The sequence below is a fragment of the Vombatus ursinus genome, unplaced genomic scaffold, assembly GCF_900497805.2.
Source record: "Vombatus ursinus unplaced genomic scaffold, bare-nosed wombat genome assembly UNPS02014821.1, whole genome shotgun sequence".
Lineage (NCBI taxonomy): Eukaryota > Metazoa > Chordata > Mammalia > Diprotodontia > Vombatidae > Vombatus > Vombatus ursinus.
This window is the reverse complement of record NW_020954599.1, coordinates 19,608,821-19,636,789: the sequence shown is the minus strand read 5'-3', so window position 1 is coordinate 19,636,789 and position 27,969 is coordinate 19,608,821. Positions and strand designations below refer to the sequence as shown.

The window sequence follows — 27,969 nt, the reverse complement described above, 5'->3', positions numbered from 1 at the left end:
TATAGCCTAATGGGGAAATTCCTTTCTCCATACAAGTGCTGGTATGAAAGAGGCAGAGATGCACCTAAATAAATATACCTGGAAAGATCCAGTTAGTGATTTTTGAAGGGAAAGTGACTGCTACTAAAAGAAGTCTTCAGTGTAGGAGTTCTTGTTGCCTCAAGACAGACCAGCTGAAGGGCTGTAAATGTCTATACCACCCCCAACACACTGGATACTGAACCACTGGGAGATTCTGACATGAGCAGAAAACCCAAGAGTGAATGTACTGCCAGCTCCCCAAGAGTGCTGCTGGGAGGGGAAATGAGCTTGGGGGTTTGACCTGGCTTCCAAAGAAGATGTATGGCAGAGGTTATTAACTAATTTTTTTTATTAGGAATCCCTTTGGTAATCTTGTAAATCTTCTCAAATAATTTTTAAGCAATTGAAGTAAATACTAAATTTTAAATAGAGGTTAATGAAAATAAGGATGGAGTTTTTCCCTATCTAAGTTCATCAACCCACTGAAATACATCCATAGGCCCCTTCCGGATCCATCGACCCTGGCTTAAGAATCTATGATCTATGGGCTATAAAGCCAGTGCTAGGTACATTAATATTGTTTACTTTATTCATTTTTAGTATTATGATCAAAGTTTTATACTATCTATTTTGCAAGTGACCTTTCACAGATACACTATAGGGATGTAAAAGATTTCCCAGTCTTTTTAAGGGGTCTATGAGTCTGAGTGGGTAATAATTTGACTAAGTAATCCCCACCAGACCTAAACTATGCAAAAGAATCTAGGCCTTCACCTCCAAAAGAGGCAGGTGTGGCAGGTGCTGCTGAGCCTGGGGAAGCCAAAGGAATTGTGGCCAATACCCTAGAGCATCCTCTGGTAGAGAGTGGTGCATGTCACAGATGGGGTGGACGTGATTAACAGCACACATTCTCTGCTCTCTTACTATCAAAAAGAATCAGACACTGTACATGGCTGCTCCTGCAGTCATACACATAGTTGACTATTTCCAAAATGTTTTGAAGTAATCATTTATAAGTCATTTATAGGTTATTCCTTTACAGAAGGGTAAAAGAAACTGAAGGAGACGTAAAATCCTAGGTGCTTCAAAGACATGATATATATATATATATATATGTATATATATATATATACACATATATATAAATCATTTCAAATATGTCAAGGATAAAACAATATATGAATGCCTAGAATAATTTTCATCACCCCCATATGTTCCCCGAATATGTCATAGTTAATTTGCCTTTAATTTATTTTTCCTCACTTGATGTTTGTATTGAAGTTATTTGAAACAAAACACTTGGAAATAGCTCTTGAGTAAAACTTCACATTACTCGATGTTACAAATATGACATCTTCACTCTAAGCCAACCTTGAACCTCCTTCAACATGGCTCATAAAGTGACTTTGTTATTCTGTAATTGTATACTCTACAATCAACAATGGGTGCCTTAAATATTGCCAATATTTGTTAGGCTATGATCAGTTTAAAAAGCCAAAAAATCTGATTATCTCTCAGAGACAACTAGCCTGAACTACCCCTTAAAATCATTAGCTCATTTATATGAGGAACATTTGTATTTTATATGAGCTTCATAATCAACGATCCTTACCATACCCTTTTGAGTCAGGGGGACAGAAGTATTTATTACCTGCATTAGTCAGAAAGAAAAGTTGATGTATAAAATGGAGCAAAATTTAACAATTAGAGTTTCCATTGCCATTTTCTTTTTCTTTGCTTTAAAAAAAAATCACTGGAACATTAGCTGTGTCATTCTTTATTATAGCTGAGACTTCAGATAAAAGCTGAAGTTAAACTTCTTATAAGCCAAAATAATGGGAAAATGTACATAATAGTCCAGACTATCTAAATTTGCAGTTTTGAAGATACGGGGAGAAGCAAAGTACATCACTACCAATGGAGTAGTGAAGAAACCGTGGGTACTATGGAAGATTGGGTCACAGGAGAAACAAAAGGTATGAATAATATCATTTGTAGGATGGTTGAGTCACTGCTCATTAATCTTAAAAAATGCTGCTTGAGTCCTGTCTGTCACCACCTGCTGTTTTGGGCATGCCCACAGAACTACCAGCATCTACTCATGTAAAACATGATTAATGAGACTTGTAAACCTATAATAATAATAATTCCTATGCAATATCCTTGTAGTAGTCTAGCTGGGGTAGAAAGAGATTTAGGTAGGTGAAAAAGATATCTTCCTCATTTTTTCAACCCCCAAAACTAGATATGTAAAACTAGATACTTAGTGCTTGACGCCACATTGCTTCAAACTCCCGACTCAAAGAATAAAGACAATTTTCCCCAATTTCTGTCAAATGAAACTAGTTCTTTATCTGCTATGTGAAACAATTTAAAAGTAAGTATATATCACTAAATATTTCAGAGAATGACCTTCAAGGCAAATACAGTCATTTAGAGTGAATAGGTTTGTTCACTCTGTTCAAAATATATGGATATTTCAAATGGATATTTCAGGTAAAAAAAGAATGGAAAGCTAAGTTGCTTCAAAACCAGTTGAGTATTGTATGTTCTGCAGCAAAGGTACACAGTGAAAGAAGGAAACATCTTCCTTAAATTTCTCATTTTTATATGAATCACAGCTCAACCTCACTGAATTGGAAAATACCAAAAATAATAAAATTCTTACCAAATCTATTTCTGAAATTTCTTTAGCTTGAGGTATATAGTTCAATAACATTACCAGCACAATTTCATGAGTGTGGAAATAGTATGCCTTTTTATAATGAAGTAAAACTGCATTCTATTTCTCATATATTTGCAAATGGATTGGAAAAGTTATAACATGCCACATAGTACTTTCTTACCTACAGTTGTCATCAGTAAACTGACCCATAAAACTTGCACATTATGTATATAGCTGCCCATTTTTATCCCCCAATTTGTCTTACCTTCTTCATTAGACTATAAACAACAGAGGTGGGGGGAAGATAAGAAATATGTTTTCTTATCATCTAGAATTATCATAAATGTAAGCTAAGCATATAATATTTAATAAAACAGTTCATGCAAATGACTCCCAAATCTACATATCTACTCCTAATCTTTCTCCGAAACTCCTGCCTCACATGGCTAAATAATGTTGGATATCTCCTCTCAGATGTCCCATCTCAAAATCAATATGTCCAATCCATACCTAACTCCTCCTCTTTCTCTAATAGCTAGCAGTTATACATAGTACTTTAAAGTTAGCAAAGCATTTTACAAACATCACCTCACTTTATCCTCAAAATAACCCTGGGAGGTAGGTGCTATTATTATCTTGATCTTATAGATCAAGACAAAGGTAAAATGATTTGCCCAGGGTCACATAACTAATAAGTATCTGAGGCTGGAGTTCAACTCTAGCCTTCCTGACTTACAGGTTCAGAACTCTATCCGCTGTGTCATATAGCTGCCTATAGCTCATATTTTATAATCTCAGAGTTATCAATGACTAAATGATGTCATCAGGAATACATAGTCAGTATGTATCAGAGGTGAAATCAGAGCCTCAATTCCAAGGCTGGTCTTCTATCTACCCGCTACACCATTGATCTCCAAAGTTGTAGATGGGCATGCCAGAGGGCGTACAAGACAATCTATTGGGGTAAGGGAGGAAAATATTAAACCTGTTTCTGTTTATTTACATCTTTTAAAAATAAAAATTAAGCTTCATTTATACATATTATTTATATGTGGTTTACAGAAAGGAAAACAAAGAAAAATTAAAAGAAAATTAATTCAATTATAGGCATGATAACTATTTCCTAAGAAGTTAATATTGAAAATCCACTTTCACAATAGATACCCAAATTAATAGTTATCATTATTAAATGTAGACTGTTATCTTAGTTACTCTTACAAAGTAAACCTGTAAAGAGTTCTGAGACTATAAAGCTATGTTTTGCTTTTCATTCATTTCAGTTGTGTCTGACTCTTTGTGATCCCATTTGGAGTTTTCTTGGCCAAAATACTGAAGTGGTTTGCCATTTCCTTCTCCAGTTCTTTTTACAGATGAAGAAACTGAGGCAAACAGGATTACATGACTTGCCCAGGGTCACACAGCTACATTTACTAGAATATAAAACACTAGTGACATTTAGAAAATACTGTCAATTTTGTAAAATATACAATTATGCCATTTAATGGAAAACATGATGGTTATTTATATGCTACAAATACATTTATAGAAATTGAAATTTCTAATTAAATCTGTTGAAATCTTTTCTGAACCTTGCACTTAACATGTATACTGGCATGCTGAATCTGGATTTTCTTCCCAAGCCATAACCCTAGACATCTCCTTCCTGTGAACTAAATTGGCATTACCAGCTCATTTCCTAAAGGTCACTTCAGGACCAGTGGGCAATAATTACCTTCCACTATTGCTAGCCTGATCCAAAATTAAATTAATAATCTAGAAATGAAAGACTCTGAATCCCATTATTAAAAACCTAAGCCATCTAAACCTTTCATTTGTTGGACAAATACTAAAAGCATTAGTGTTAAAAATCTGAAAGTGTTTTCTGAAAATTATATATAATAAGGTAGTATGATAGAAGCCATTTTTACCAAGATTTCCATTATTCACCCTGTTCCCTAGAGGATTTAACTAGTCATATCTTCCTCAAGCCCATTCCTTCCTGGAGAAGAAATTATGTCAATATAAAAAAGGTTTCACTTACACAGGTAGACTTCCTAGCAGCCTTATTATGTCATATGATGCAATCTAGCTTTTACTGAATCATTCACAACTTTTTATCTATTAAATGTCAACATAAATGAAGATTGGACTTTGAAAGCTAAATATATTAGAATTTTCACAATCATGTGGTATTTGAGCAAGTATATAGGTATAAGGAAAATGCCAAACAAATATTTAAACCAAATTTTGTCTTATCACTACCTTACATGAGCTTATTATTTAAATGAATAACATAAATTCTAACTAAGTTGTAGAAACATTCAGAGAACTATAAAAAAAAAAGAAAAGGTACTGAACAGAATTAATCCAGGGTCATGGATAAATAATGTCCTTACTGATTTGAAAAAAAAAAATGTGAATACGCCCATTCTAATTAGTGAGAATTCAAAAGCACAGAAAAACAGAACCATTTCAAAGTCATGAAGATGTCTCATACGTGCATTTAAATTGTGGGTTAAATCACGTACAGTTACAGAATTCCATGCAATGAAACACAAACCTGTCCTGACTCTTGGGCTGAATGCCACAATCATTCTCCCCACCCAAGAAAGTACAGAAGCAAACAAAGGTCATTTGAAATTTTGTAAATTCCAAAAACATGGTGTCTAAACTCATGTGTTATTAACTTTAAAAAGCACCTGAAATCTATATAGGGATTGGCATTATTTTTTGGCTGTTCATTATATCATAATCACTTGTTACAAAAGCAATATTAAAAATCAGAACTGACTTTCTAGGTCAATATCCACTTAAGAGATGTGACTATACATATTACTTACAAACAAAAAATTACACAAATATCACCAGAGTTCTGAAGCACAGACTTACCCAGGTTTATTACTTACTTTTGCCAAAACTCTTGACATTCTTATAAGTAGACTGGAGAAGCATCTACTCATTCCCCCTGGGTAAGATGGGACAACTTGCTGTGCAAAAGAAAAATGTACTATCCAACTGTCTCCATACGTGGGGAGGTTATAGTCTATTGACCTTTTTATAAAAAAAAATGCATTTAAAATAATTACTGGAAAGGACCATTAAGGGAAAAAAAGAGTTCATTTTTCCATTGGACAGAGGCCAATGATTCAGAAAATTCAACAGTGGTTCTTTATTTGATCAAGTACATTATGTGAATGTAAGGTTAAGTTCCCATACCATAACCTGTTACTAATTCTTAGGAACTACCTCCTCAAAGAAGACTGGGCAAATTCTTCTGATGTCAGGACATGAGGAATAGTTTCCAAGGCTGACAATACATACTGTTCTCACCCTTATGCCCTCAAAAAATGCAAAAAATGCAGGCTATCACAGGCATTAGGCAAATGCCTGATAGGCCTCTAAAACTGTTCAGTGCTGCTAACCTATTAACTGGAGAGAGGGTCTGTCTTTGTAATTAGATTATGGAACATTTTATAGACCAGTGACCTTTAGAATCAGGGCAAGAAATGTGAACCTAGTAACAAATTCTCCTTTTTCTCATACATTGGAAAGGTCGTTCTCAGAGAGCCATCATTTTGACTAAAACAGTGGAATGGGAGATAGAAAGATCCCCTCATAAGAGCTTCTGTCTTTCATGTTTCAATGCTGAGGATTATGACTCCTAATTAGTTTCTATATATTCCCTAAATGCTGAAGATTTCTATGTACATACATAAATGATTTTTAATACTTTGACAATCTAGTCTTCTGAAAAGTCAATCAAACTAGTTTGATTTTGCAATTTATTTCAAATCTCAAATAAACTGAATCAACCAATCACTTCAGGCATGATCGGCAAATTGGCCAAGTGTGTAGAGGAAATATCTCTGTGTCTCCTCTTCATTGTTTTCATAAAACTTTAGTCTTTTACAAAAGATTAATCTTATATGAACTATTTTTTCTCGTTGAAGAATTTCACTCTAAGTGAAGAGTCAGCTCAGCTGATAGTAAGGATTTTAGAATACTTCGTCATAAATATCTATTTACCCACCATTTTAAAAGGATGACGAAGCTGTTCGTGAAGAACCAGAGGTCCCTTTTCATATTGAGTAGACATGTATATATTGTCTTCATGATAAATAACATTCTGGCCTTTTCAAGTGAATAAAAGTACACTGATCCATGGTCATTAGAACACGCTTTTTGAATTGGTTTTCTAGTAATAGGGTTAGATTCATAGTGATCTATCCATGCTATCTCATCAGACACCCTTAAGTCTGATGTATTATTACAGTAAACTGTATTATCAATTAGAGATACAGTCTATAGTTATCAGAGTCAAACTGGTCTATGGGGAGATCAAACCTATGACTCGGGATTCCTTAACATCACAATTTAAACCAGCGGTCTCTAAGGAGGGAGAGGGGAGAGAATGGCCTTTTACAAGACCATAGCATGACCCCAAGGGTTATATAATCAGCCAATCAGACAGTGGGAAGATGGGTAGCATCCCCAGGCAATTGTGAGGTCTGTTTCCTACACAACCACTCCTATTCTTATCGTTCAACACTCTCTTCCTTCTCCTATTCAAGATGTAAACCTTCCCTCCCTCCCCCCACCATCTGAGCCTAGCATTGTCCCCTCAGGGAAGTTATAGCAGAACTGATACATGGACACAAACAATACTTACAATCAAAATTATGTGAGTGACACTGGAAAACTCACATAGCCATTACTAGTGAATAAAAATCTTACCACCCAAACCTTCATTTAAGAAAGACACCCAGGTCAGCAATGTCTTTGTTCCTCTCCGGGCTTCATTCAAAGCTTTCTCTTTATGCCCCTTTCTTCAGCTTCCTATTATTTGTTTTCTTCCCCCATTAATATGTAAGCTTCCTGAGGGCAAGGACTGTCTTTCTGCTCATATTTGTGCTTAGCACAGTGTCTGGTACATAGTAAGAGCTTAATAAATGTGTGCTGACCGGTTGTGATCATCCCTGAAGATCTTATTACATTATCTATCCCCCTAAGCCCTTCCCTCTTTCCATTCATTCCTATTACAGTCAAGGATATCACCATTCTTTCATTCAACAAAGTTCACAACTTCACTATCATCTTTAACTCCTCACTGTCTCTCACCCCACAACTGGTCAATTGTCAAATCTTGTCTTTCTATCACTTCAGTTCTCAAATCTGTCCCCTCCTTTCTACTTACACAACCACCACTCTAATTCAGTCCCTCAACATCTCTTGCCTGAACTATTAAAATAGCCTCCTTATTGGTGTCCCTACCTCAAAGTTCTCCTGGACAATCCGTCCTCCACATGGTTGCTAAAATGAATTTTCCTAAAGTGCAGCTCTAATAACATTCCACTATCCAATTAATTCCAAGAGCAATTATTGGCTCTAGGATTAATTATTATTTTCTTCTTTATTTTTACTTTTTAATTTTTATTTTTGTGTGACTATATAATAGTACACAAGAAAATTATATAATTTATAAATAGATAAACATATGCAATTAGACAGTATTCAGATTTATTTTTTACTAATAAGGGTCAAGAGCAAAAAAGTTTAGAGACCACTGCCATGTAAGTGGCATGTAAGGCCATGTAAGGCCTCCAAACCAAGTTAGGAATGATTGAAGGCAATTTAGGCTCTCATCCTCTGGGGGATGTGAGGGGAAGAGATGAGCATGTAGCAGCAAAAGAACTACTGATAAATTGCACAAAGGGAATTGCACAACTCCTTTGTGCATCTTTATCTAGCCTACTTCTGATTGTTATATTTTTTAGTGCTTGGGCTGTTTCTTATCCTAGAAATAGGTATTTATAAAGGGCACAGGCTCCCATTATTTATTCCTGGATACAAGACAATTTAAGCTCCAGTATTCGGGTGGCCACTCATGCTCAGTCTGAAATACTGGTAGAGCTGGTCAGCTCCCGGTGACACTTCACACATTCAGCAGCACATCCAGCAATTAGGACAAAAGATGACTATGTCATAGTCTGGCATATACTCTTCCTGAATCCTTTGTACTGATATAAGAAAAAAATTATGAGAATGTAAGTTCCTTGTGAGTGAGAGCTGGGCTTCTCTTTCTATATATAGAACAGACTGGTATTTTTAAAAATGGTATTTTGACAAAACATATAGTGCACAATTGTTTATTGGAAACAAAGGACACGACATGAAGAACATTCTACTTCATATGATAGTTGTGCAATTTTGTTCTTGCTGTGTTATTTACAGTACTTTTTAGTAATACTGTTTGCACATAATTTGCAACATACAGTAGTATAAAATGCTTGGGTGGTTCAGCAGTTAAGTTCTTGGGTCACCCCAACAAATCACTACCAGCACAGAAATGGGCCCAAATTTTAAAATTTCCACATAAATATGGTTTCTTGAACAAAAAATTTCACATCTTAATCTTTTTCCTTATTTGTTTTTAGAAGAAATTATTAAGAACATTTTAGTAAAAATATAAAGAATATTGCACAATATAGGTGCTACCATATAATTCAATCCATCTGTTCATAATTGGGAAGCATATGTGCTGATTTTATGCACAACATTAAATAAACCAATAAACATTTAGGTGCCAAGCTGTGTGCCAAGCACTGCACTATGTGCTTGGGATACAAAGCCAAAACACACACTCATATTCACATATACACATACACACACACATATATATTGACTTCAAGGAACTTTCATTCTATCATGGGGAAAATATATTTAAAAATAAGTTAAATACAAATATCACTATACATATGTATAGGTACTTTGACAGAAGAAATACACACATACACATATGGATATGCACATATCCACAACATATATAAACATGTATGTATATATATGTATATGTGTGTGTTTTCCCCTATGGATTCATAAGTTATTATATGTGTGTACTCCTGGGAATGGTGGAGAGAAAAGTCACCTTAGACTACTCTACACTTTTGCTTCCCTTAGTATTCTTCTTTCTATTAAGTTTGTTGTTTGGTCGTTTCAGTTATATCCGACTCTTCGTGACCCCATTTGGGGTTTTCTTGGCAAAGATACTGGAGTGGTTTGCCATTTCCTTCTCTAGATCATTTTACAGATGAGTAAGTGAGGCAAATAGGTAGAGAGACTTCCCCAGGGTTATACAGCTATTAAGTGTCTGCAGCCATATTTGAATTCAGGAAGATGAGTCTTCCTGATTCCAAGTCCAGTGCTCCATCCACTGCATCACCTAGCTGCCCTTATCTATTAAGTTACAGTTGCATTAAAATATTAAATTATTTCTAATATATCTTCATATGTTAGACTTATTTAATTTAGTATTATTAAATATTAAACTATGTCTAATATATCTTCACATATTAGAAATAGTTTAATCTTTAACACCATTGGATGTAGAATTAAGAGACTTAGTCGCTGACACTAAAAGGCTTTATGATCCTTAGCAAATCAATTAACCTCATGCCTTAGTTTCCTCATATACTTCATTAAGAGTCAATATGGTATAATTGATAGATTATTGGAAAACCTGGATTTAGGTACTACTTCAGTCAGTTTTCTCATCTATAAAACAAGGAGGTTGGACTCAGTGAATTCTAAATCCTTTCCACCTCTAAATTTATGATTTTTTTAATTGTAAATATGAACTCAAGTCCTTCATTACTTACCTCATAGAGGTGTTATAAGGAAGGTGCTTTGCAAACCTTAAAGTGCTGGGAACTATTATTCTTGAAAAGTGCATTTGTCTCATCCTCCAACTTCCACAATCATGGTATTTTGCATTTAGTTTTACAGTCATATTGTTTCTTTATGTCTAATACCCCATATTCCTTGGAAGCTAGTTCTCTTACAGAATACCACAGTAGTTATTTTATGAATGGAAGTAAAAGAACAACAGGAGTTACAATGGCTTGACAAATGTCAAGTCCATCAGGTAATTAGTGTTAATTAAGTGCCCTCTCTGTGTAGAAAACTAGTCACTTTGGAGAGTCACAGAGGAAATGGAAGCCATGACTCCTTTTAGTCAAGAAGCAAATAATCTAGTAGGAGATAGAAGACAAACGTGAAGAAAATTAGATGAAAAACGTGCTAACTATATCCCTCAAAAATATTACCCAAGTATTAAGAACAATTGTTGGAACAATTGAAAGGATTGTCATAGTGAGGCATCATGAATCCAGTAAAAAGCTTCATGAATGAATTAAACTTTTAAAATATATGTGATAGAGGAGATACATAAGGGAACTCCTAGATCTAGGGCAAAAGATAATTGAGTCAGATTTCTGGAAGAGAACACACAGCAAAACAAATAGAGATATACATCATCCTTGAGCATGACAAACAAGAATTCACATGCCATATGATTATTTGTCCATAGGAAACCTTCCCAGAATTGACCCAACAGGAAAGACGTGACTGATGTCATGCCCATAAGGAATACTCTGTTGAAATCCTACAAATATTTTGGAATCAATTCCAGCCCCATCTCCTCAAGGTAGCCTTTCTCTCCTATTCCAATCCACAATGAATTCTCTCTTCTCTGAACTCCTTTAACATTTCGTTTTCTAGTTGCACTATCTTGTTGAAACGATGTTTGTTTCCTAACCATTTCTCCTATATTTATCTCCCCCAAGCGATTATAAATTCCTTGAAGAAAGAATCTTTATATAGATTTAGAACTAGAAGGAACCTTAAACGTCATCTGCTCCAACCCTCTCATTTTTTAGATGAGGAAACAGACGTCCTTAGACAGCAAGTATTTGCCCAAGGTCACACAAGTAGTAAGTAGCAGATCATGTCTTCAACTTCTTTTAATAACCAGAAGTACCTAGATCCATGGTAAACACATAGTGATTATATGTATATATATATATGTGTGTGTGTGTGTGTGTGTTTGTATATATACATATATATGTAGTATACATAACATCATATATTATGTGTATATGTGTATGTATATACACATGCACATATACATATATATTTAACTGAAAGACTCCCTTGATATTATCATAAAACACACAACCTAAAATTTACTTATGTAAAATAATATGATTTGGGGATAATTCTAACAAGTTTTGAAAACATTCAAATAAAGTATGACATAATGACAGATGCCAGCAGAAGGGTGATGGCCATCTTGGAGCATGTAAAGGAAGAATGTCAAGTATCAGGCAATGTTCTTCCAGGACTGTGGAGTGGTCTACATGAATATCCAATTGTTCCGGTGTACCCATCTTTCATGGTAAAGTAATAAATGGGCATTCAGGTGTCAACTTGTCTTAAATGAGTTTAAACAGTGCAGACCAGTGTTCCCAGTCCTGATGATGCCTAGATAAAATGGCTACTGAAGTCACAGGACCACAGAAGTAAAAGACAAGGTCTTATGCACACCCAATGACTCAGTCAAAGTGCATCAGACAACTTAGTCAAAGTACCTAAGACAATAGGAGTTTCACTAGCTAGGCTTACCAATTAACATAACTACATGCCTACAGAGGAGAAAAATGGAGATGCCATTATAGGACAAATAAGGGCATGCATAGCTCTAAATCCAGAGAAAGTGAGGTCTTTGAGAAAAGAGGGATTATGTTTGCTTGGCTAGGGTGAAAAACAAAAAGTATAAAGAGAGATGAGGTCAGTTAGTAGGAAAACCATGAATAATACCCAGGTCTCCTAACTTTCAATCAGAATTTCTCTCAATAGTGAATTGAGGCAGAACTCTTGCCTTTATTCTAAAGACAAGCCAAAAAAGGACAGTGTGGTAGATTTTTGTTGTTGTTTTTGAATTTCTGTCATGTCCAACTCCTTGTGATCCCCTTTGGGGATTTCTTGGCAAAGATACTAGAGTGGTTCACCATTTCATTCTCCAGCACATTTTACAGGTGAGGAACTGAGGCAAACAGGGATTAAGTGACTTGTCCAGGGTCACATAGCTAGTAAGTGTCTGAGGCCAGATTTGAACTCAGAAAGATGAATCTTCCTGGTTCCGGGACCACAACTCTATCCACTGTGCCACTTAGCTGCCTCAGTGTAGTAGAAGGGTGAGAAAATTTTAAAGGCTAAGGAAAAAAAATGCTTCAAATATTGCTATCTTAAACCCTACAGTTAAAAAATTATCATTACCATACGGATTATAATTTCTATCACATATGACATTCGTATCTGTCTTGCTTCTTTTCCTTGTAAAAGGTATTTAGGATATTGTCCCATCACTATGTTAGCCTCACTGTGTTAGGAGACCATGGTAGTGGTGACATTCAATCGTGGCTATACTTATGGTAACAGATTCTGCCAATATCCGCTGAGATAAAAATAGGCAACTCCTTTTGCTTTCTATTTCTGTCACAAACAAAAATTAGAATAAAACATGAAGAAAGAAGAAATGAAACTGTCAACATGGGGATTTTTCATAGTGAGCAATTAAAGGGGCAATAAAACAGATTATTTCATGAAATGAAGGGTCAATATTTCAACCACATTTTTATTAACCCTGAATCCAGAAGGGAAAAAGCAATTAACATTTATTTTCAATGAAATTTCACAAACAAATACCTTCATGCAAGAAAGAAACTTTATATAATTATTAAGAATATCAAGCTAACAAAAGGACTTATTAAGAAATAGAGTTTTTATGTTATTTTGAAAGTTCAGCCTAAGCTACAAAAAGAGACCAATTGACTTATTTTGCCACTCCAATCACGTCTACACGTTTTCAGATTTCAGCACGTCATCATCTCTAGTGCCACTGATAGAAGTTCACCCATTTTTCAGTCATGTCCAACTCTTCGTGACCCCATTTTGACTTTTCTTGGCAAAGTTACTAGAGTAGTTTACCATTTCCTTCTCCAGTTCAATTTACAGATGAAAAACGGAGGCAATTTGCCTAGGGTCACGCAGCTCTAAGTGTCTGAGGCCAGATTTGAACTCATGAAGGTGAGTTTTCCTGGCTCCTGCCCTCCCCTATTGACACAAATGCCTACAGAGAAATGCCACTAGAGCAAATGGGAGGAACAATTGGGTGTGTGATTATGGATGGGAATACCCTTGCCAGTCAAACAAGAAAATAATATTGATATGTGTTCATGGGCTCCTGAAAGTGACAATTGTTCAAACACAAGGAAAAATTGGAATAAAGTTTAGGAGAAATCAAACAGATGTCCCAAGTTGTCTCAGAAGTTCATTTAAGCACATGAAAACACAATGATAATAGCAGCAGATATTAAAATCATGTGGAAACATGACAAGGAGCTTATCATTTCCATTATCCTCTCTGTTTCTGGAGTAATACTGAGGGTGTTTTTCAGGACTCCAGAGAAGATGAGAGTGGAGAGAGCACTGGGCTTGGAGTCAGGAAGACTTGAGTTCAAACTCTGCCTCGGACACTTATTCATTGTGTGATCCTGGGCAAGTCACAACTTCTGCCTGAGCCTCAGTTTCCTCATCTATCAAAATGAAGATAATAACAGCATTTACCTGCCAGAATTGTTGTGAGAATCAGATAGAACGACACATATAAAATACTTTGTAAACCTTAAAGTACTATGTAAATACTAGCTGTTATTATATATAAATGCTCGCTATTTAATTAGTTCCAAAAGGCAATTTTCCAATCCTCTCATTTTATAAATAAGAAAATGGAGACCTAGAGAAGTTAAATGACTTGTTCAGGGTCACATAAGTAGTAGGAAAAGATGAGGTTTGACCTCAAGTCCTCAAGATAGCATCACACAGTTAAAAGAGCATTGACTTTGGGGTCAGGGGACCTCAGTTCAAATCCTGCTTCTGATGCAACCTTACATACATCACTTAATTTTTATTTGCCTCAGTTTCCTCAATTTTAAAATGAGGTGATTGAACTAGATGGGTCAGGCACCTTCCAGCTCTAAATCATAGACATATATGTTACACCCAGCCCCCTTTCCACTGTACAACACTATCTCATAGGGAAGTGGCAAGTTATTTTTTTTCAGAAAATTCTCTTCAGAAGATTGTATCTTTACTGTTCCATAACTAACTTAGAGGGAAAAGAGGCTTCCAAATCCAGAGTACCTACTGTTTGTTGATTATTTTCTTAAAAGTACTTAACTAGAGCAAATTGCAGCCTCAAAGGCTCTTCTCTAATAATGTGTTTCCTAAGCATATGTTAGGACAATAAAAGATTCACCAACAAAATGAACAGGAGAGCTAGTTTTAACAATCTTTTAATTATTGGCTATCAAATAAGGCACAAAATAGGAAGACATAAGTTCACCAAAGATGTTTTCCAATGTCATGGAAGATGTCCAATACAAAGTCCCAATGGAAGTCCCTAACTAAGGTTTTTAAGGTACTCCTGTTCAGGAATGAAATTGTGCCGAAGAATCAAGATGTGCTTACATCAATCCCAGAAATATCACAAGGTCTCTTCAACGAGAACAGCTGCCAAAGATTGGCCTGGCAATCCACACAGGAAAGGCCAAGTGGATGAAGAAGATGTGTGATGCAGAAGAAAGAGTGCTAGATATGGAGTCAGAGAACTTGGTTTTGAATTCTAGCTCTGCCACTATATAAGCTGGGGTAAATCTAGGCCTCAGTTTCCTCAATTGTAAAATGTGGTAGTTAAACTTGTTGTTGGTTCAGTCACTCAGTTATGTCCAACTCATCATGAACCTGCGGACCATACTGTCCATGAGGTTTTCTTGGGAAAGATAATGGAGTGGTTTGCCATTTCCTTCTCCAGAGGATTAAGGCAAATAGAGGCTAAGTAACTTGCCCAGGGTCACACGGCTAGGAAGTGTCTTAGGCAGGATTTGAACTCAGGTCTTCCTGACTCCGGACCCAGCTCTCACTGCCTCAGGGGTTAAACTAGAAGACCTCAAAGATCCCTTCCACTTCTAAATTGTAGGACAGTAAGAATGAATATTGCCCAGATTAGATAGACAGCACCACAAAGATAGTCTTTCCATTTGTAACATATTAAATTAATGCAACTAATCAAAATTAGAGATGCATCTTTCTGCAAGACAATGCAAAACTGTATCTACAGATCACATTCTATAGGATGTTTTAAGGACGAGTGACCTAACAATGGCAAAGAGCACTGGAGAGTAAAATCCAAACTCAAGAACATAAATGAGCAGAACAAAAAAATGAGACAACTAAAATACAGAAAGACTAGAGTTGTAGCAACAAAAAACAATAAGAAGGGCAGCTAGGTGGTGCAGTAGATAGAGCACTGTTCCTGAAGTCAGGAGGACTTGAGTTCAAATCCGGCCTCAGACCAAACACTTGACATTTACTAGCTGTTTGACCCTGGGCAACTCACATAACCCCAATTGCCTAAAAATTAAAAAATAAAAATAAAAAAAAATAAGAAATAGTCTTGCAGATAAAAAAGGGCACCTGGTTCAAAACAAATTATATATGAATCAGTAATTAACTAAAATACATGGAATCAACTTTTAATCTGATATTGATTAGATTATAACATTACTCCACTGCCAAAATTTGGGAATTTCTACAAAATATCATAATCCTAACTCCCAAGTATTTTGTGATTACTACAAAACCGAACCTTTAGCCTTTCGTGAACATTCTAGTGGTGGAATATGTGAATTCACTATTGTCAATGCTTTCATTTTTACATTGAAATCACTGAGCAAATACCCAGCCCATCAAACTTACATAGTAATAGTAATAACAACAATAACCACTTATACTGATTTAAGTTTGTAAAGCACTTTACAGGTATTACATCTGTTATTATCCTATTTTTATAGACAAGGAAAATGAAGCTCTGAGAGATTAAATGATTTACCCATTATCATAGAGTCTTAGGCAGGATTTGAACCCAGGCCTTTCCGAAGCCAAATTCATGCTTAAAAATTGTGCTATTAGAATAGTACAGACATAATCCTAAGGAAATACAAGCCATACTGCAAACCAATTTTATATCTAGGACTTCGAAATCAGCACAAATAAAAACAAGAAAACTTAATTTCAACCTATTCATTTTAAGACATTCCTACTGAAATTAGAGTCCAGTTGCTAGACTCAGTTGTTTAGACAAAATGGCATAGTAAACTTGGGTGAGTGTTATTACAATTAGGTATATTATCAAGAATTCACAGGTCCTCTGTTAACACCTTGTCATCAAATATAGCTTTGCTATCTCTGAAAGCGTAAGTGTGAGAAGCATTTCCAAAAGATTTACATGTATGCATAATTTGGATGAAGTAACAAATTATATTTTAATCCAATCTACTAGGCTGGTATATTGAATATTAAATTCCTACAGAGTTCCCTGGGGCTGGGGGTATGCCAAAAATTCACCAAAATCCCTTCTAAACTTCACAGAGACTACATTTCAACCCAGACTTTTTATTTAGAAGTTAAAGCGGTTCAGGTTTCTGTCAAATTGAACCCATTGATGGGACACCAGACACAAACTCACAGGTACCCTTTGGAACCCATGGCAGGCTTTTTATTGAAACAACTGTAACCTAAGAAAACTGTTGATTGAAAAGGCAAATGAGAAAAAATTTTATGCATACTATTGCAATACTACTCCCTCTGACTTCCTTTTCTTGAGTCTCCAAGGAGTATCAAATTAACATGAATCCTCAGAAAGTGTCTTTGCTACTAAGTTCAATCTAATGGAAATAGGAGGTTCTTCACTTAAAGGAAACTGTAAGACTGTTTAAAGTTGAATTGCATGTAAGCTATATTAAATTTTCATCAGAAAGACATTTTTGCAACTTACAAAGATCTTAAGAACACAGGAAATAGACTTGAATCTAGAAGGAACTTCGGAGGTCATCTAAGTCCATCAATACTATTTTACAAATGAAGAAACGGAGTTTCAGCAATGTGAAGCAACTTGCTTAAGATCACAGAGGCAATAAGTAGCAGAGCTGGAATTCGAACCCAGTGTTCAGACTCCAAACTGAGTTTTCAGTATCTAGAGAGACTGTTGTAGAAGACCTAGATTTGAGTTCTAGCTTGAGCACTAGTGACCTTAAATGAGTAACTATGCCTTTCTAAAACTCAGTGACTTTGTCTATTAAAAGGAATGAATAAATGAATGAATGAGCATTTATTAAGTTCCTTATTGAAACAACTGTGATCTAAGAAAACTCTTCAGTGAAGGAGAAAATGAGAAATTTTTGTATGCATACTGTTGCAATGCTATTCCCTCTGACTTCCTTTCCTTGAGGCTCCAAGGAGTATCAAATTAACATGAGTCCTGCCAACTACTATGTCAGTCACTAACTGTGCCAGGTACTGGGGATACAAATACAAAAGTGATATTGTCTCAAGGAGATTAAATTTTAGTGGAAGACAACATATAGAGGAGTGATGGCCAGATGTGGAAGTTTTGGTCTATCTATACATAGTAGACTATTTTGTTGCTGATGTTGAGTCATTTCAGTCATGTCTGACTCTTCATGACCCCATTTGGTGGTTTCTTGGCAAAGATACTGGATTGGTTTGCCATTTCCTTCTCCAACTCATTTTACACATGAGGACACTGAGTTAAACAGGGTTATGTGACTTGCCCAGGATTAAAAAGCTAGGAAGTATCAAACTCAGGAACACGAGTCTTCCTAATGCCATGCTCAGCTAGGCTCTATCCACTACACCACCTAGATGCCCAGATAGACTATTACCTCCCGATAAATTATATAGCTATAAACAGAATCATCAAAGATAATATAACCCACTAAAACCATCAAGTTTTCCCACCTCTTCTGAAGAATTGAAGAGACATTCTCTCTTGATAGTGAAGTCCTCAAGATGTTTCTGTCTATGTATGATTGTGTATTTTCTACATCAAAATCCAGAAGATTTCAGAGCCTCCTGAATGAGATTCATAACCATTCAAAAGACTTCTGCCCAACCATCCACAGAGGAAAAAAAGATAAAAGTAGATGAAGAATGTCCATCGTCCAGCTAATGATATACAATTAGCCAAACAACAGACAGAGCTCATCTATCAGTATATATATCTTGGCCAGACACTATAAAGAGGCAATGAATTGGGCTCAGAATTAAACAGGAAAAGAAGAGTGGGATGGATTGCCCCTAGGAGAATGCAAAGCTCCTTTAATGATCCCAAATTTCTCCTTGAAACAAAGACTTACATTTCAATCCTGATATTTTACCCGAACTGTATGACTCTAAGTCATGGAACCCTACAGTTCTTAAGAATTATAAATACTAATCACTCATAGAGCAATGGAGTGGCATATGGTCAGTGGGAACAGGTTGCAACACATAACAAATAAAGAACTAAAAAAATAAACAAAATAAAAGAAGTCATCAAGGAAATGTATGATCAAAATAAGAAGATAAGCTAGTTCTATGGTGAAAGCAAGGGATAAATGATTGGAGATCTGTGTGCTTCACTGGTATCCTCACAATGTCAAGAGAAATCAAGAGACTTCCAGCACCTTGAGTGACAAACTTGGGCAGAGGCTAGAGGATGGGCAGGTTGTGATCTCCTACATTATCAGGCACACATACTTATCAATGATATCACAAATCTACTGGATTAACCGAGGCTTCTAAAGAATTTGGCCTAATAATTTGTTTTTAGATTCAGTAAAATAACCAGTCAAAATAAAAACAAAAATGGAAAAATATTTGCTTTTAGTTTTGCTAGTTGCCTCTTATTTTTTTTCACATTTTAGTTTTTATGATAAAGGACTCAAGTTCTGACCCATATATAACACAGAGAACAACATTGTATGATAATGATGCTGAGTTATAGCTTAACCATGAAAACAGAAAGGCCCTGCTCTCTCCCCAAATTCAAGTGACAATGAGATATTTGATAGCAATGTTTTAATCTACTAAAAGTTTGCTTGAAACTCTAGGATTGCATGCTAAATCTGCAACAGACAAACAAGACAAGTGATTGTCCTCCTACTCAAATCCTAATTTTCTCAAACGTAGGGACTTTGGTTTCATTGCCTGGTAAGGATCTGGGAGAAGGAGACTCTCTTCATCAAGTAAACAACTCTTTGTTATCATTTTCCATTGGAGACCATTCAATATTATTTCTGAGCCAAACAAAAATCTAAGTTGCATGCTACACAAGGTGACTTTTGAATATGTTTTAAGGACTGTCTTAGAATATACTTACAGAAAAGCCAACAATTTTTAATGAGTGAAAGTTTTCAATAATAATAAGACATTTATGTAGACCTTTAAAATTTGTACAGTGATTTTATATTATCTCATTTGATTCTTATAACCACCCTGTAAAGTACTTACAGGTGTTATCCCCATTTTACAGATGATGAAACCGACTCAGAGAGACCAAATATCCCATAAGTCACACAAATAATAAGTAAAGAGGTAGAATTTGAACCCAAGTCTTCATGACTCTGAGTTCAACCAATTTTTAAAAAATAACTAATAGAACTTAGCAAACCACAAATAAAACTTCTTGTTTGGTCTTTCTCAAATACATAGACAGTAATAAAAGCTTAAAGGTTTTTTTAAATTTTAAACAAAAGAATTTCAACCTAAGGAAGCACTGTAAATTATACTTTCTTAAGCACTTGTAATTATTTTAGGAAACAATTGTAACAGCTCAAAAATGGATCTGATTAGAAGTATACATAAATGCAATTTATACAGATAATTTGGGTTACAGGACGTTCCTTAAAAAAAAGTAAATGTATAAAACAATAAGAAATTTTCAAAATATAGTTATTTCTTTCTCTTTGTCCCTTAAAATTCTCCAGTATAACTTTTGGTCACGATCATGTAATATGAAATAAATTCTCCTTGAGAAACCTTTTTAATAGTACACATGCTCAAACAAACACACACACGATCTATTACAGTTATGAAATCTAAAGTACTTTGGACAGAAATGGAAACTATTTTTAAATGATTGGTTGAGCTGAAGCAAAAAATTCCATTTTATCTTTCCTGTTCTGTGGTATTAGCTAATAGCTAACATTTTCTTTTTAAAATGCTTTTGTGGGTTAGGAGAATCAAAAGAACCTGAGTCCAGTAACATAAGGGAAGGATTCTTTGGGCATCTGTGCATTACCTTTTGGTTTTGATCTTAGTTTTTTGCAATGCTAACATCAAGTTATTTCCATATGCAGTGTGTGTGGCTAATTCTAATTACAGGGAAATGTGCAAACCCACACTACAGCCTTGCTCCAGTGGTGCAGTGCTCTTCTAAATAACCTGGGTGTGTAGTATTCCTTTCAGACTGTGTTAGAGATAGGTTGCAAATCAGTGGTTTATAATGTTTGAAAACAACATAGCTTCACTGTGATTGAAATAAAAAAGATTTATCTAATCAGAGTTATAGGTTTGAAATTCTAAGAACTAGATTTTAAAACATTAGAACTATACCATGTATCCAACTCATGGTATATCTACATAAATAGATGGATATAATAACATTTATCATGAAGCATCTACTTCATAGGTGGACTTTGCTAAAAATCTGTGATGCTGCAACACTTTACCAGAAGGAGTCAGGCCATAAAGAAAGAAGTGCTGAAATTGGGTGGGGCTGAATAGTTTGCATTTTTCCCCTTATTTATCATTTACATGGAAATCCAAGATGTGGGAATCTATATTGGGGAGGGAAATTCTATAAGTTTTGTTCATCCCTGGAGTGACATCTTCCACGATATACCTAAATCATTAAAAGATTACTCACACCAGCATCTGCCAGGATCATCTTTGAAATAAATACAATAAATGGAGAGCAATCATGGAAAGACACCATACCACATCAGCATCTGATAAAATTATAGCAGAGTATAGGGGAAAGAGCATGCTGCGGAATTACATTTCTCCTGTCACTACAGTCTTTGCTCCTTCAAGAACTAAAAGGCATTTGCTGTCTAGTCATTTCAAGACCATTACAAAACAGAGGCATCTGGCCAAAAAAAAAAAAATCCTCTCTCCCTTCACTGTCCATCTTGTTTAGCCCATTTCCTTGCAACCCCCATTCTAAAAATAAAACGATTTTCTTTCCGATGGGGTTAGTGCCAACGTGATCTAACAGTGACAACACCCCTTGATAGTTCCACATGCTGAATACACCCTATCTGTGAAGCTTCATGTTTTAGACCGTGCATCCATTATAAGTCCTTGTTTCTTAAATGTTCTCAGTGAACAGCAGTTTCCACCTGTCTTTTTTTTTTAAAGCATCGAACAGAAAGCTTCTGAGCTCTTTATACTTATTAATAGAGCTCGATAATTCTAAATCTTCTGTTATTTTCACACACACACACACACACACACATCCTCCAATAAATTACCTTTTTGGGTCTTCTTCTCCTCTGACTATAACCATTGAACTTCTCCCCACTGTCGCTCTTTTGAGCTGCCTCTTCGTTCATCATATTGAACAGTTTTGAAAGAAAAGGGCGCTGCCATTAAAACCTCCAGGCTGTACAGACCACCAGCGAATGTGTCACTTAACTGGAGAGAAGGAGGAGGAAACGAAGGAGGGGTGGGGAAGGGGCACGCACTGGGAGGGTAAGTACGATGACGTTGCCATGACAGCAGCTGCCACAACTGTTTATCTGACTGCATTGTTAAATCTGATTCAACCAATTACCATCAGAGGCTAGTTACAATGAAGAAAGCCTTTAGCAAAGAATGCTGGATTCGGGATTAGGATGGTAGGTATCCGACACTCCCTCATTTTGATGAACTATAAAATGGAAAACATAACCCACATATGATTTTATTCTTGCAGGTACCTTAACATGGACCAAATTCCAGGAACAGTAGAAAATAACAATTGTGAATGTTTTTTTTCTTTTTCTAAACCTTGCTAGGTATATTTTTTTCTTAAAGAAGAGGGGATGACCCCTAACTTAGTAAAATAAATATGATTAAGTTATATTCATAACTTTATAAGGGTTGCATTCTTCTAAATTCCCAATTATCTACTTTTCTTTCTATGAAAATTAGGAACAATTACAGGAAAAAGCTCCACTACTGAAATATTAGTTTAGGAAAGTATATACATTAGCATAGGCAAAATAAAAATCAAATATAATATTCCATAACTTTGAATACAGTTACAGATCCATAAAAGGATGGTGTATATAAGCATATGTATACTCCTCACACACTTTCACCCTTTTATTAAGAGAAAAAATGCTCCTTAATGTAAAAACATGGTATGTGGACAGTACTCAACTCCCAAAAGCCAGTCTAAGAAGCATCCCTTAGATACAAACAGCTACTTCAGATCTTTACTAATCCCATTTTAGGTGAGTGCTGTATGGAAATGGAGATACCCTGCTGCCAGAATAGTCTCTATCCTGCTGTCTTTAAGACTGCTCCCAACTCCACCCCTGAACCCCCACCACATCCTACTTGAACTACTCTCATCCCTCTCCTGCTCCTCCCATCACATATGATCCTGCACTACCACATTTAACATACTCTACTGAAGGTAGGTTTTTGTGTGAGTTAACATAATTCTATTGAGTTCAAATTCTGCCTCAGGCGTTTACAAGTTGTATAACCCTGGACAAATGACTTAACTTCTCCCTGCCTCAGTTTACTCATTTGTAAATGTAACCTGTAATCTAATGTAAGCTGTAAAATCATAACAGCACCTACCTCACAGGGTGGTTGTGAGAATAAAATGAGATAACATGCAAAACACTTTACAAACCATGAAGTGATATATAAATGCTAACTATCATCATCATTATTATTACTTCCCCAAATTTTACCACCTCCTTATTGCACAGGACCCCATCTTCCTTCTCTGCCAACCTTCAACCTTTTGCTCTCATGGCCAATCTTGCCTACTCCTCCTAAACTCTATCTCCCCTCTATGAATCCTCAGCCTTAGTGGATGTTCCCCAATGTGAGCTCATTAACATCAGAGTCACTGTGCCCTTATCAACTTCCTCATAGGAAGAGCTGCTCAACTTCCCCTGACCCTCCCCTGCCTTATAAACCCTTACAGGGGCTCCCATAAAGTCTTTATTTCCAACACACAAGAGTTCCCAAGCTTTCCCCACTAGAGACCATGCAGTGGCCACTATCAGAGTCAGCCCTTCCCTAATTGCCTCTGTATCAAGGAATTCCCTTTGTGTTGCTGCTACTTGTCTAGAGACTAGGACCATGGAGACCCAGTTGGTACCCAGAACCTATTTTCCCATAGAAACAATAGAAAACTATAGTACAATTAGTGCTATAGTTTGAGCTGCATTATAGATTAAATAAGCTTTTGTGGACCAGCTGGGGATTTGACCTTCATTTGAAGCAATGTTTCTGTGGGGAATTATATTCCATTCTTTTTGGAATATAGCCTATTTTAAAGCTGAAGACCACCTTTATGAAAATAGAAGGTGTGTTAGCCCTAGCCTGGGTCACAGCTACAGCAGATCCTATAGAGGATTGTATATTTGAATGACTCTTAGACCCAAGTCCAAGGTTCTCCTTGCCAGTTACTTGGAAGTCATTGTTACTCTGACATTACCAGATCAACAGCAGATACCTTGCACCTTCATGCTGCTACTTGGCACATTCTTCTTGTGCTGAATTGGAAAGAAGTTACAAAAGGCTTTACATATGTTATCTCATTTGATAATCACAATAACCCTCTGATGTAGGTGCCATTATGATTCCCATTTTACAATGAGGAAAGGAAGGCTGAGAAAGGTAAGTAACTTGCCCAGGGTCACACAGCTGGTAAGTGGATGAGGCCGAATTTTAACTGAGGTCTTCCTGAATCTGAGTCTGGCCCTCTACGCTCTACAGCCACGACTGTGCTCTAGCCATGACTGATGCTGATCCTGAAGTTCACTGGGAGTCTCCTCCTCCTAGTCTCCACCATGGAGGAAAGGAGAGAGTAAGCATCCCTCTTGCAAATATATAATATCTCATGAAAATTTATGGCCGAAGGAGAAAATAAAAACTTACAAAGTAAACAACAATTTGGCAACTGCAAACATTACCACACCTAATATAATGCCAGAAGGTAGATCTGTATTCAGGGAATTCTTAATAAGCATTTTCATCATTTACCATAAATTTGCACCTACAGTATAAACTTCTCAATAGTGAATTGCTCATCCTTTGGAATTTCTTTAAAATCTTCCAGTGATCTTATACACCTCCAAGAGCTCCAAAGAGCATGCAGCATATGGGGATATTTATGCTTTAAAGGACATCCAAGAAATGTAAGAATCTAGGATTAGAGGGTAACCCATAAGTAAACACTTCTTTAAATACAGCCAGGTAGGGTAAGACTGAGACAGGATGGGAAGAAATGGAGTGGAGTTACAGAGAGACGCATCCCGACAGAATCTCCTATTTTAGAATAATGTAAGAGAGATAAGCATGGATGCCTCATTTGACAAATATAAAATGTACTTCATGGGCACAGAATTTGAGAAGGGTGTATTAATTTTAATATTCTCATTCAATTTTATTAAACCCTTAATCAGAAACAATACAGTATAACAAAATCTGGCACATCCTGCCTAACTGACTCAAGTTTTTTTGAAATGTAGGATTCACCACACTATTATAAAAGATTTTAAGAGGAAGTTAAGTGAGAAGCAATTGTAAAGGATTTGGTACCAGTAAGCATGTTGAATAGCTGAAATGCAATATTAGGGTAAAAAAAAAAGGAACCAGGAGATTATTTTGTCTAATGCCCTCTTTTATAAATTAGGAAACAGAAGGGCAGAAGTGACTTGACTGAGGTCACACAGCTAGTTGAAAGTGGAAAAGAGAATCAGTCTCCTAATGAGGAATCCACTGCTCTTTATAATGTCTCTACTAACAAAAAAAAATCAAAAATATAACAACAAAACTCTTTAAGACAGTCCCAATTTGTTGAAAGTCCTATAGAATTTTTTATCCAATACTATTTGAAATTAAGAAGCGACTGGTAGTAGCCGTATCTTATCCTCTTTACTCTGTACCAGATTTATGGAGGGAAAAGTAATTAATTTGTGGAATTTTGTCAGTTTCAGCTTACCTAGGGGGAATCAATCAGGGAATATAGTACAAATGGCCCACAGCCTCACCCTAGGCCCACACTTAGCATAAAGGTGAGTACAACAGTATTAAGTACTCAATTTGTGTAAATATCAACTAACAATAATAGGAAAATAGTGTGAAACTTAATGTAATCACAAGGTAGATATCTTTCGGTGTGTGTACCAACCCACACCTAAGCTATTACTGACTGAGTCAAGTTTTTAGGACGTATTATCATCTGCTTAGCTGTAAGCTTTTTCTACTCAGCCTCTTGTGGAGTTAGCTCTAGAAAAACACTGTTATAATTGGGTTTCCCTACGGAAATAAGTGGTACATTGGGGCAGGCCATGCCCTTGTCAGAATTTTTTCCCCCATCAGAGATAACTTTACTGCTGTAAACATTATTCAACTGTAAAATCTTTAAATAGGTTACATTAAACAGATTTCATTTTTTCCCTTACCCATTAAGAAGCTTATATATTTAATGATAAAGAGGTCACAGGAATGACAATTGCTCATTTGTTTAATCTCATGCAAATCTAGATCTTCATTACAATGAGTGTGCATAAAACAAATTGTGACAAATGAATGAAATAGAATATTTATTATCACGTTACAAGAAATGACATAAATGAAGGATTCAGAAAATCATGGGGAAATAACGTAATACCTACAATAATATACAAGAAAAAAAGCACTACTTAACACAAATCAGACTAAGTGTGATCACAAATCTTGGTTCCAGAAGACCTATGATAAATATATTTTACTCCTCTTGGTAGAGATGGTAGACTATAAGAGTGCAATATTTGCATATGTTGTCAGACACTGTCACTATGAGGAGTACGAGATGTGGTCCCTGCCTTCAAGTAGTTTATAATCTCACTGGGGAGACAAAATGTACATATATGAAACAATTATATAATAATATATGATTAAATGGCAAAGTGAGTGGTAAGGGGAGTAGTAACACTAACTGACATTTTTTTATATAGATTTTAAAGTTTACAAAGAGCTTCACTGTGTATAGGGAACACTCTCAAGGAAATTATAATCCACTTTAGCTAACCTTTAAAAAAAATGGTTTTAAGGTTTAAAAAGTACTTTTCACACATTGTATCATTCTATCATTTACATCTTTGATTTCACAGCCACTCAGTTAAGATAGATCTGGACATAGGCTGAGGACCCTGACCTCTGAAAAGGTTGTGACTTGCCCAAGGCCACTTGGTTAGTAAGTGGAAAGATCCTACATTCGTATAAGACAAGGCATTTCTCTAGATCAATCACTTCCAGTTCTTCTGAACAAGGAACAAAGTGGAGTGGGGTTGTGCACTACTCATGCTCTACTCCCTATTCACTATTTTTTGAAGACTCCAAATTGAAGGCTTGCCTGTATGTGGAAGCTACACTATTATATTTCTCGTACTTAGTTTTAATCCCAAATAGCTGAAGCCACCACAACTGAGTTCCTGAGTCAAAGTCATTATTTTGTTCAGTTAAATCTCAGAGTATGGAAATTTGTTCTCTGCACCCCCACCCCCACTCCTCAGCACTTCTTTTTCCATTAGGGTTCAGCTTACCCTTGGAATTTAGCAAGTACTTTATCATTAGGTTCCAGAAGTCTTATATTATCAATTGATTTGAGTGGGTGATAATGAGTTAATATGCTACTCCTACCAATGAATGTATCTGCTTTTTAACAGAGCCTTAAATTTAGGTGGAAATTTAAGAATACTATAACAAACCAGTTGGAACAAGGAGAATCCTTACACATCATCACATTTCATAGGCAGCCACTACTCTATGTTTAAGTCTGGCCATACTGGTCCTTTTGTGTTTTCTTCAGAAATATACTCAGAGGGTTAAAGTAAGGTAATTTCTAACATCTCCTCCAGTTCTAAAGGTATAATGACTAAAAAAACCCTTCATGAATTGGACAGAATCCAGATTGTAAAGAGCATATATAGGAAACAAATACCCAAGGAGAGGTATAAATGAGATTTTGTATTTATAGTATATGACTTGCTGACAGTATTAGCCTTACTTTGACGTCTGGGCTATTTAACATTTCCGATACTAGAAAGTGAGAGAAACTGGGAATTGGGAACGCATTTTCCCATAGTAACAATTTATATAAAAGGCAGTGTGGCACAAAAGGTAGAGGGTCAGGCTTGATGCCAGGAGCACCTGAGTTCAAGTTCCACCTTTGAGCCTTGTGACTCCCAGGGAAGTCACCTAACATCTCAGTATTCTAGGCAATTCTCTAAAAATAGAAGTTGCAGAGCAGGTATCCACCTGTATGGGGA

The 27,969-nt window shown here is 35.9% G+C and overlaps 1 protein-coding gene across 1 annotated transcript in view; it reads right to left on the bottom strand.

Annotated features, from left to right (window-relative positions):
* ANK2 (ankyrin 2) overlaps positions 1 to 22,041 on the bottom strand; it is a 412,172-nt gene extending 390,131 nt beyond the window's left edge. The window contains 1 exon segment of the mRNA XM_027837420.1: positions 21,958 to 22,041. Coding sequence (XP_027693221.1) covers positions 21,958 to 22,041 — 84 coding nt within the window.
* Between the last annotated feature and the right edge of the window lie 5,928 nt (positions 22,042 to 27,969).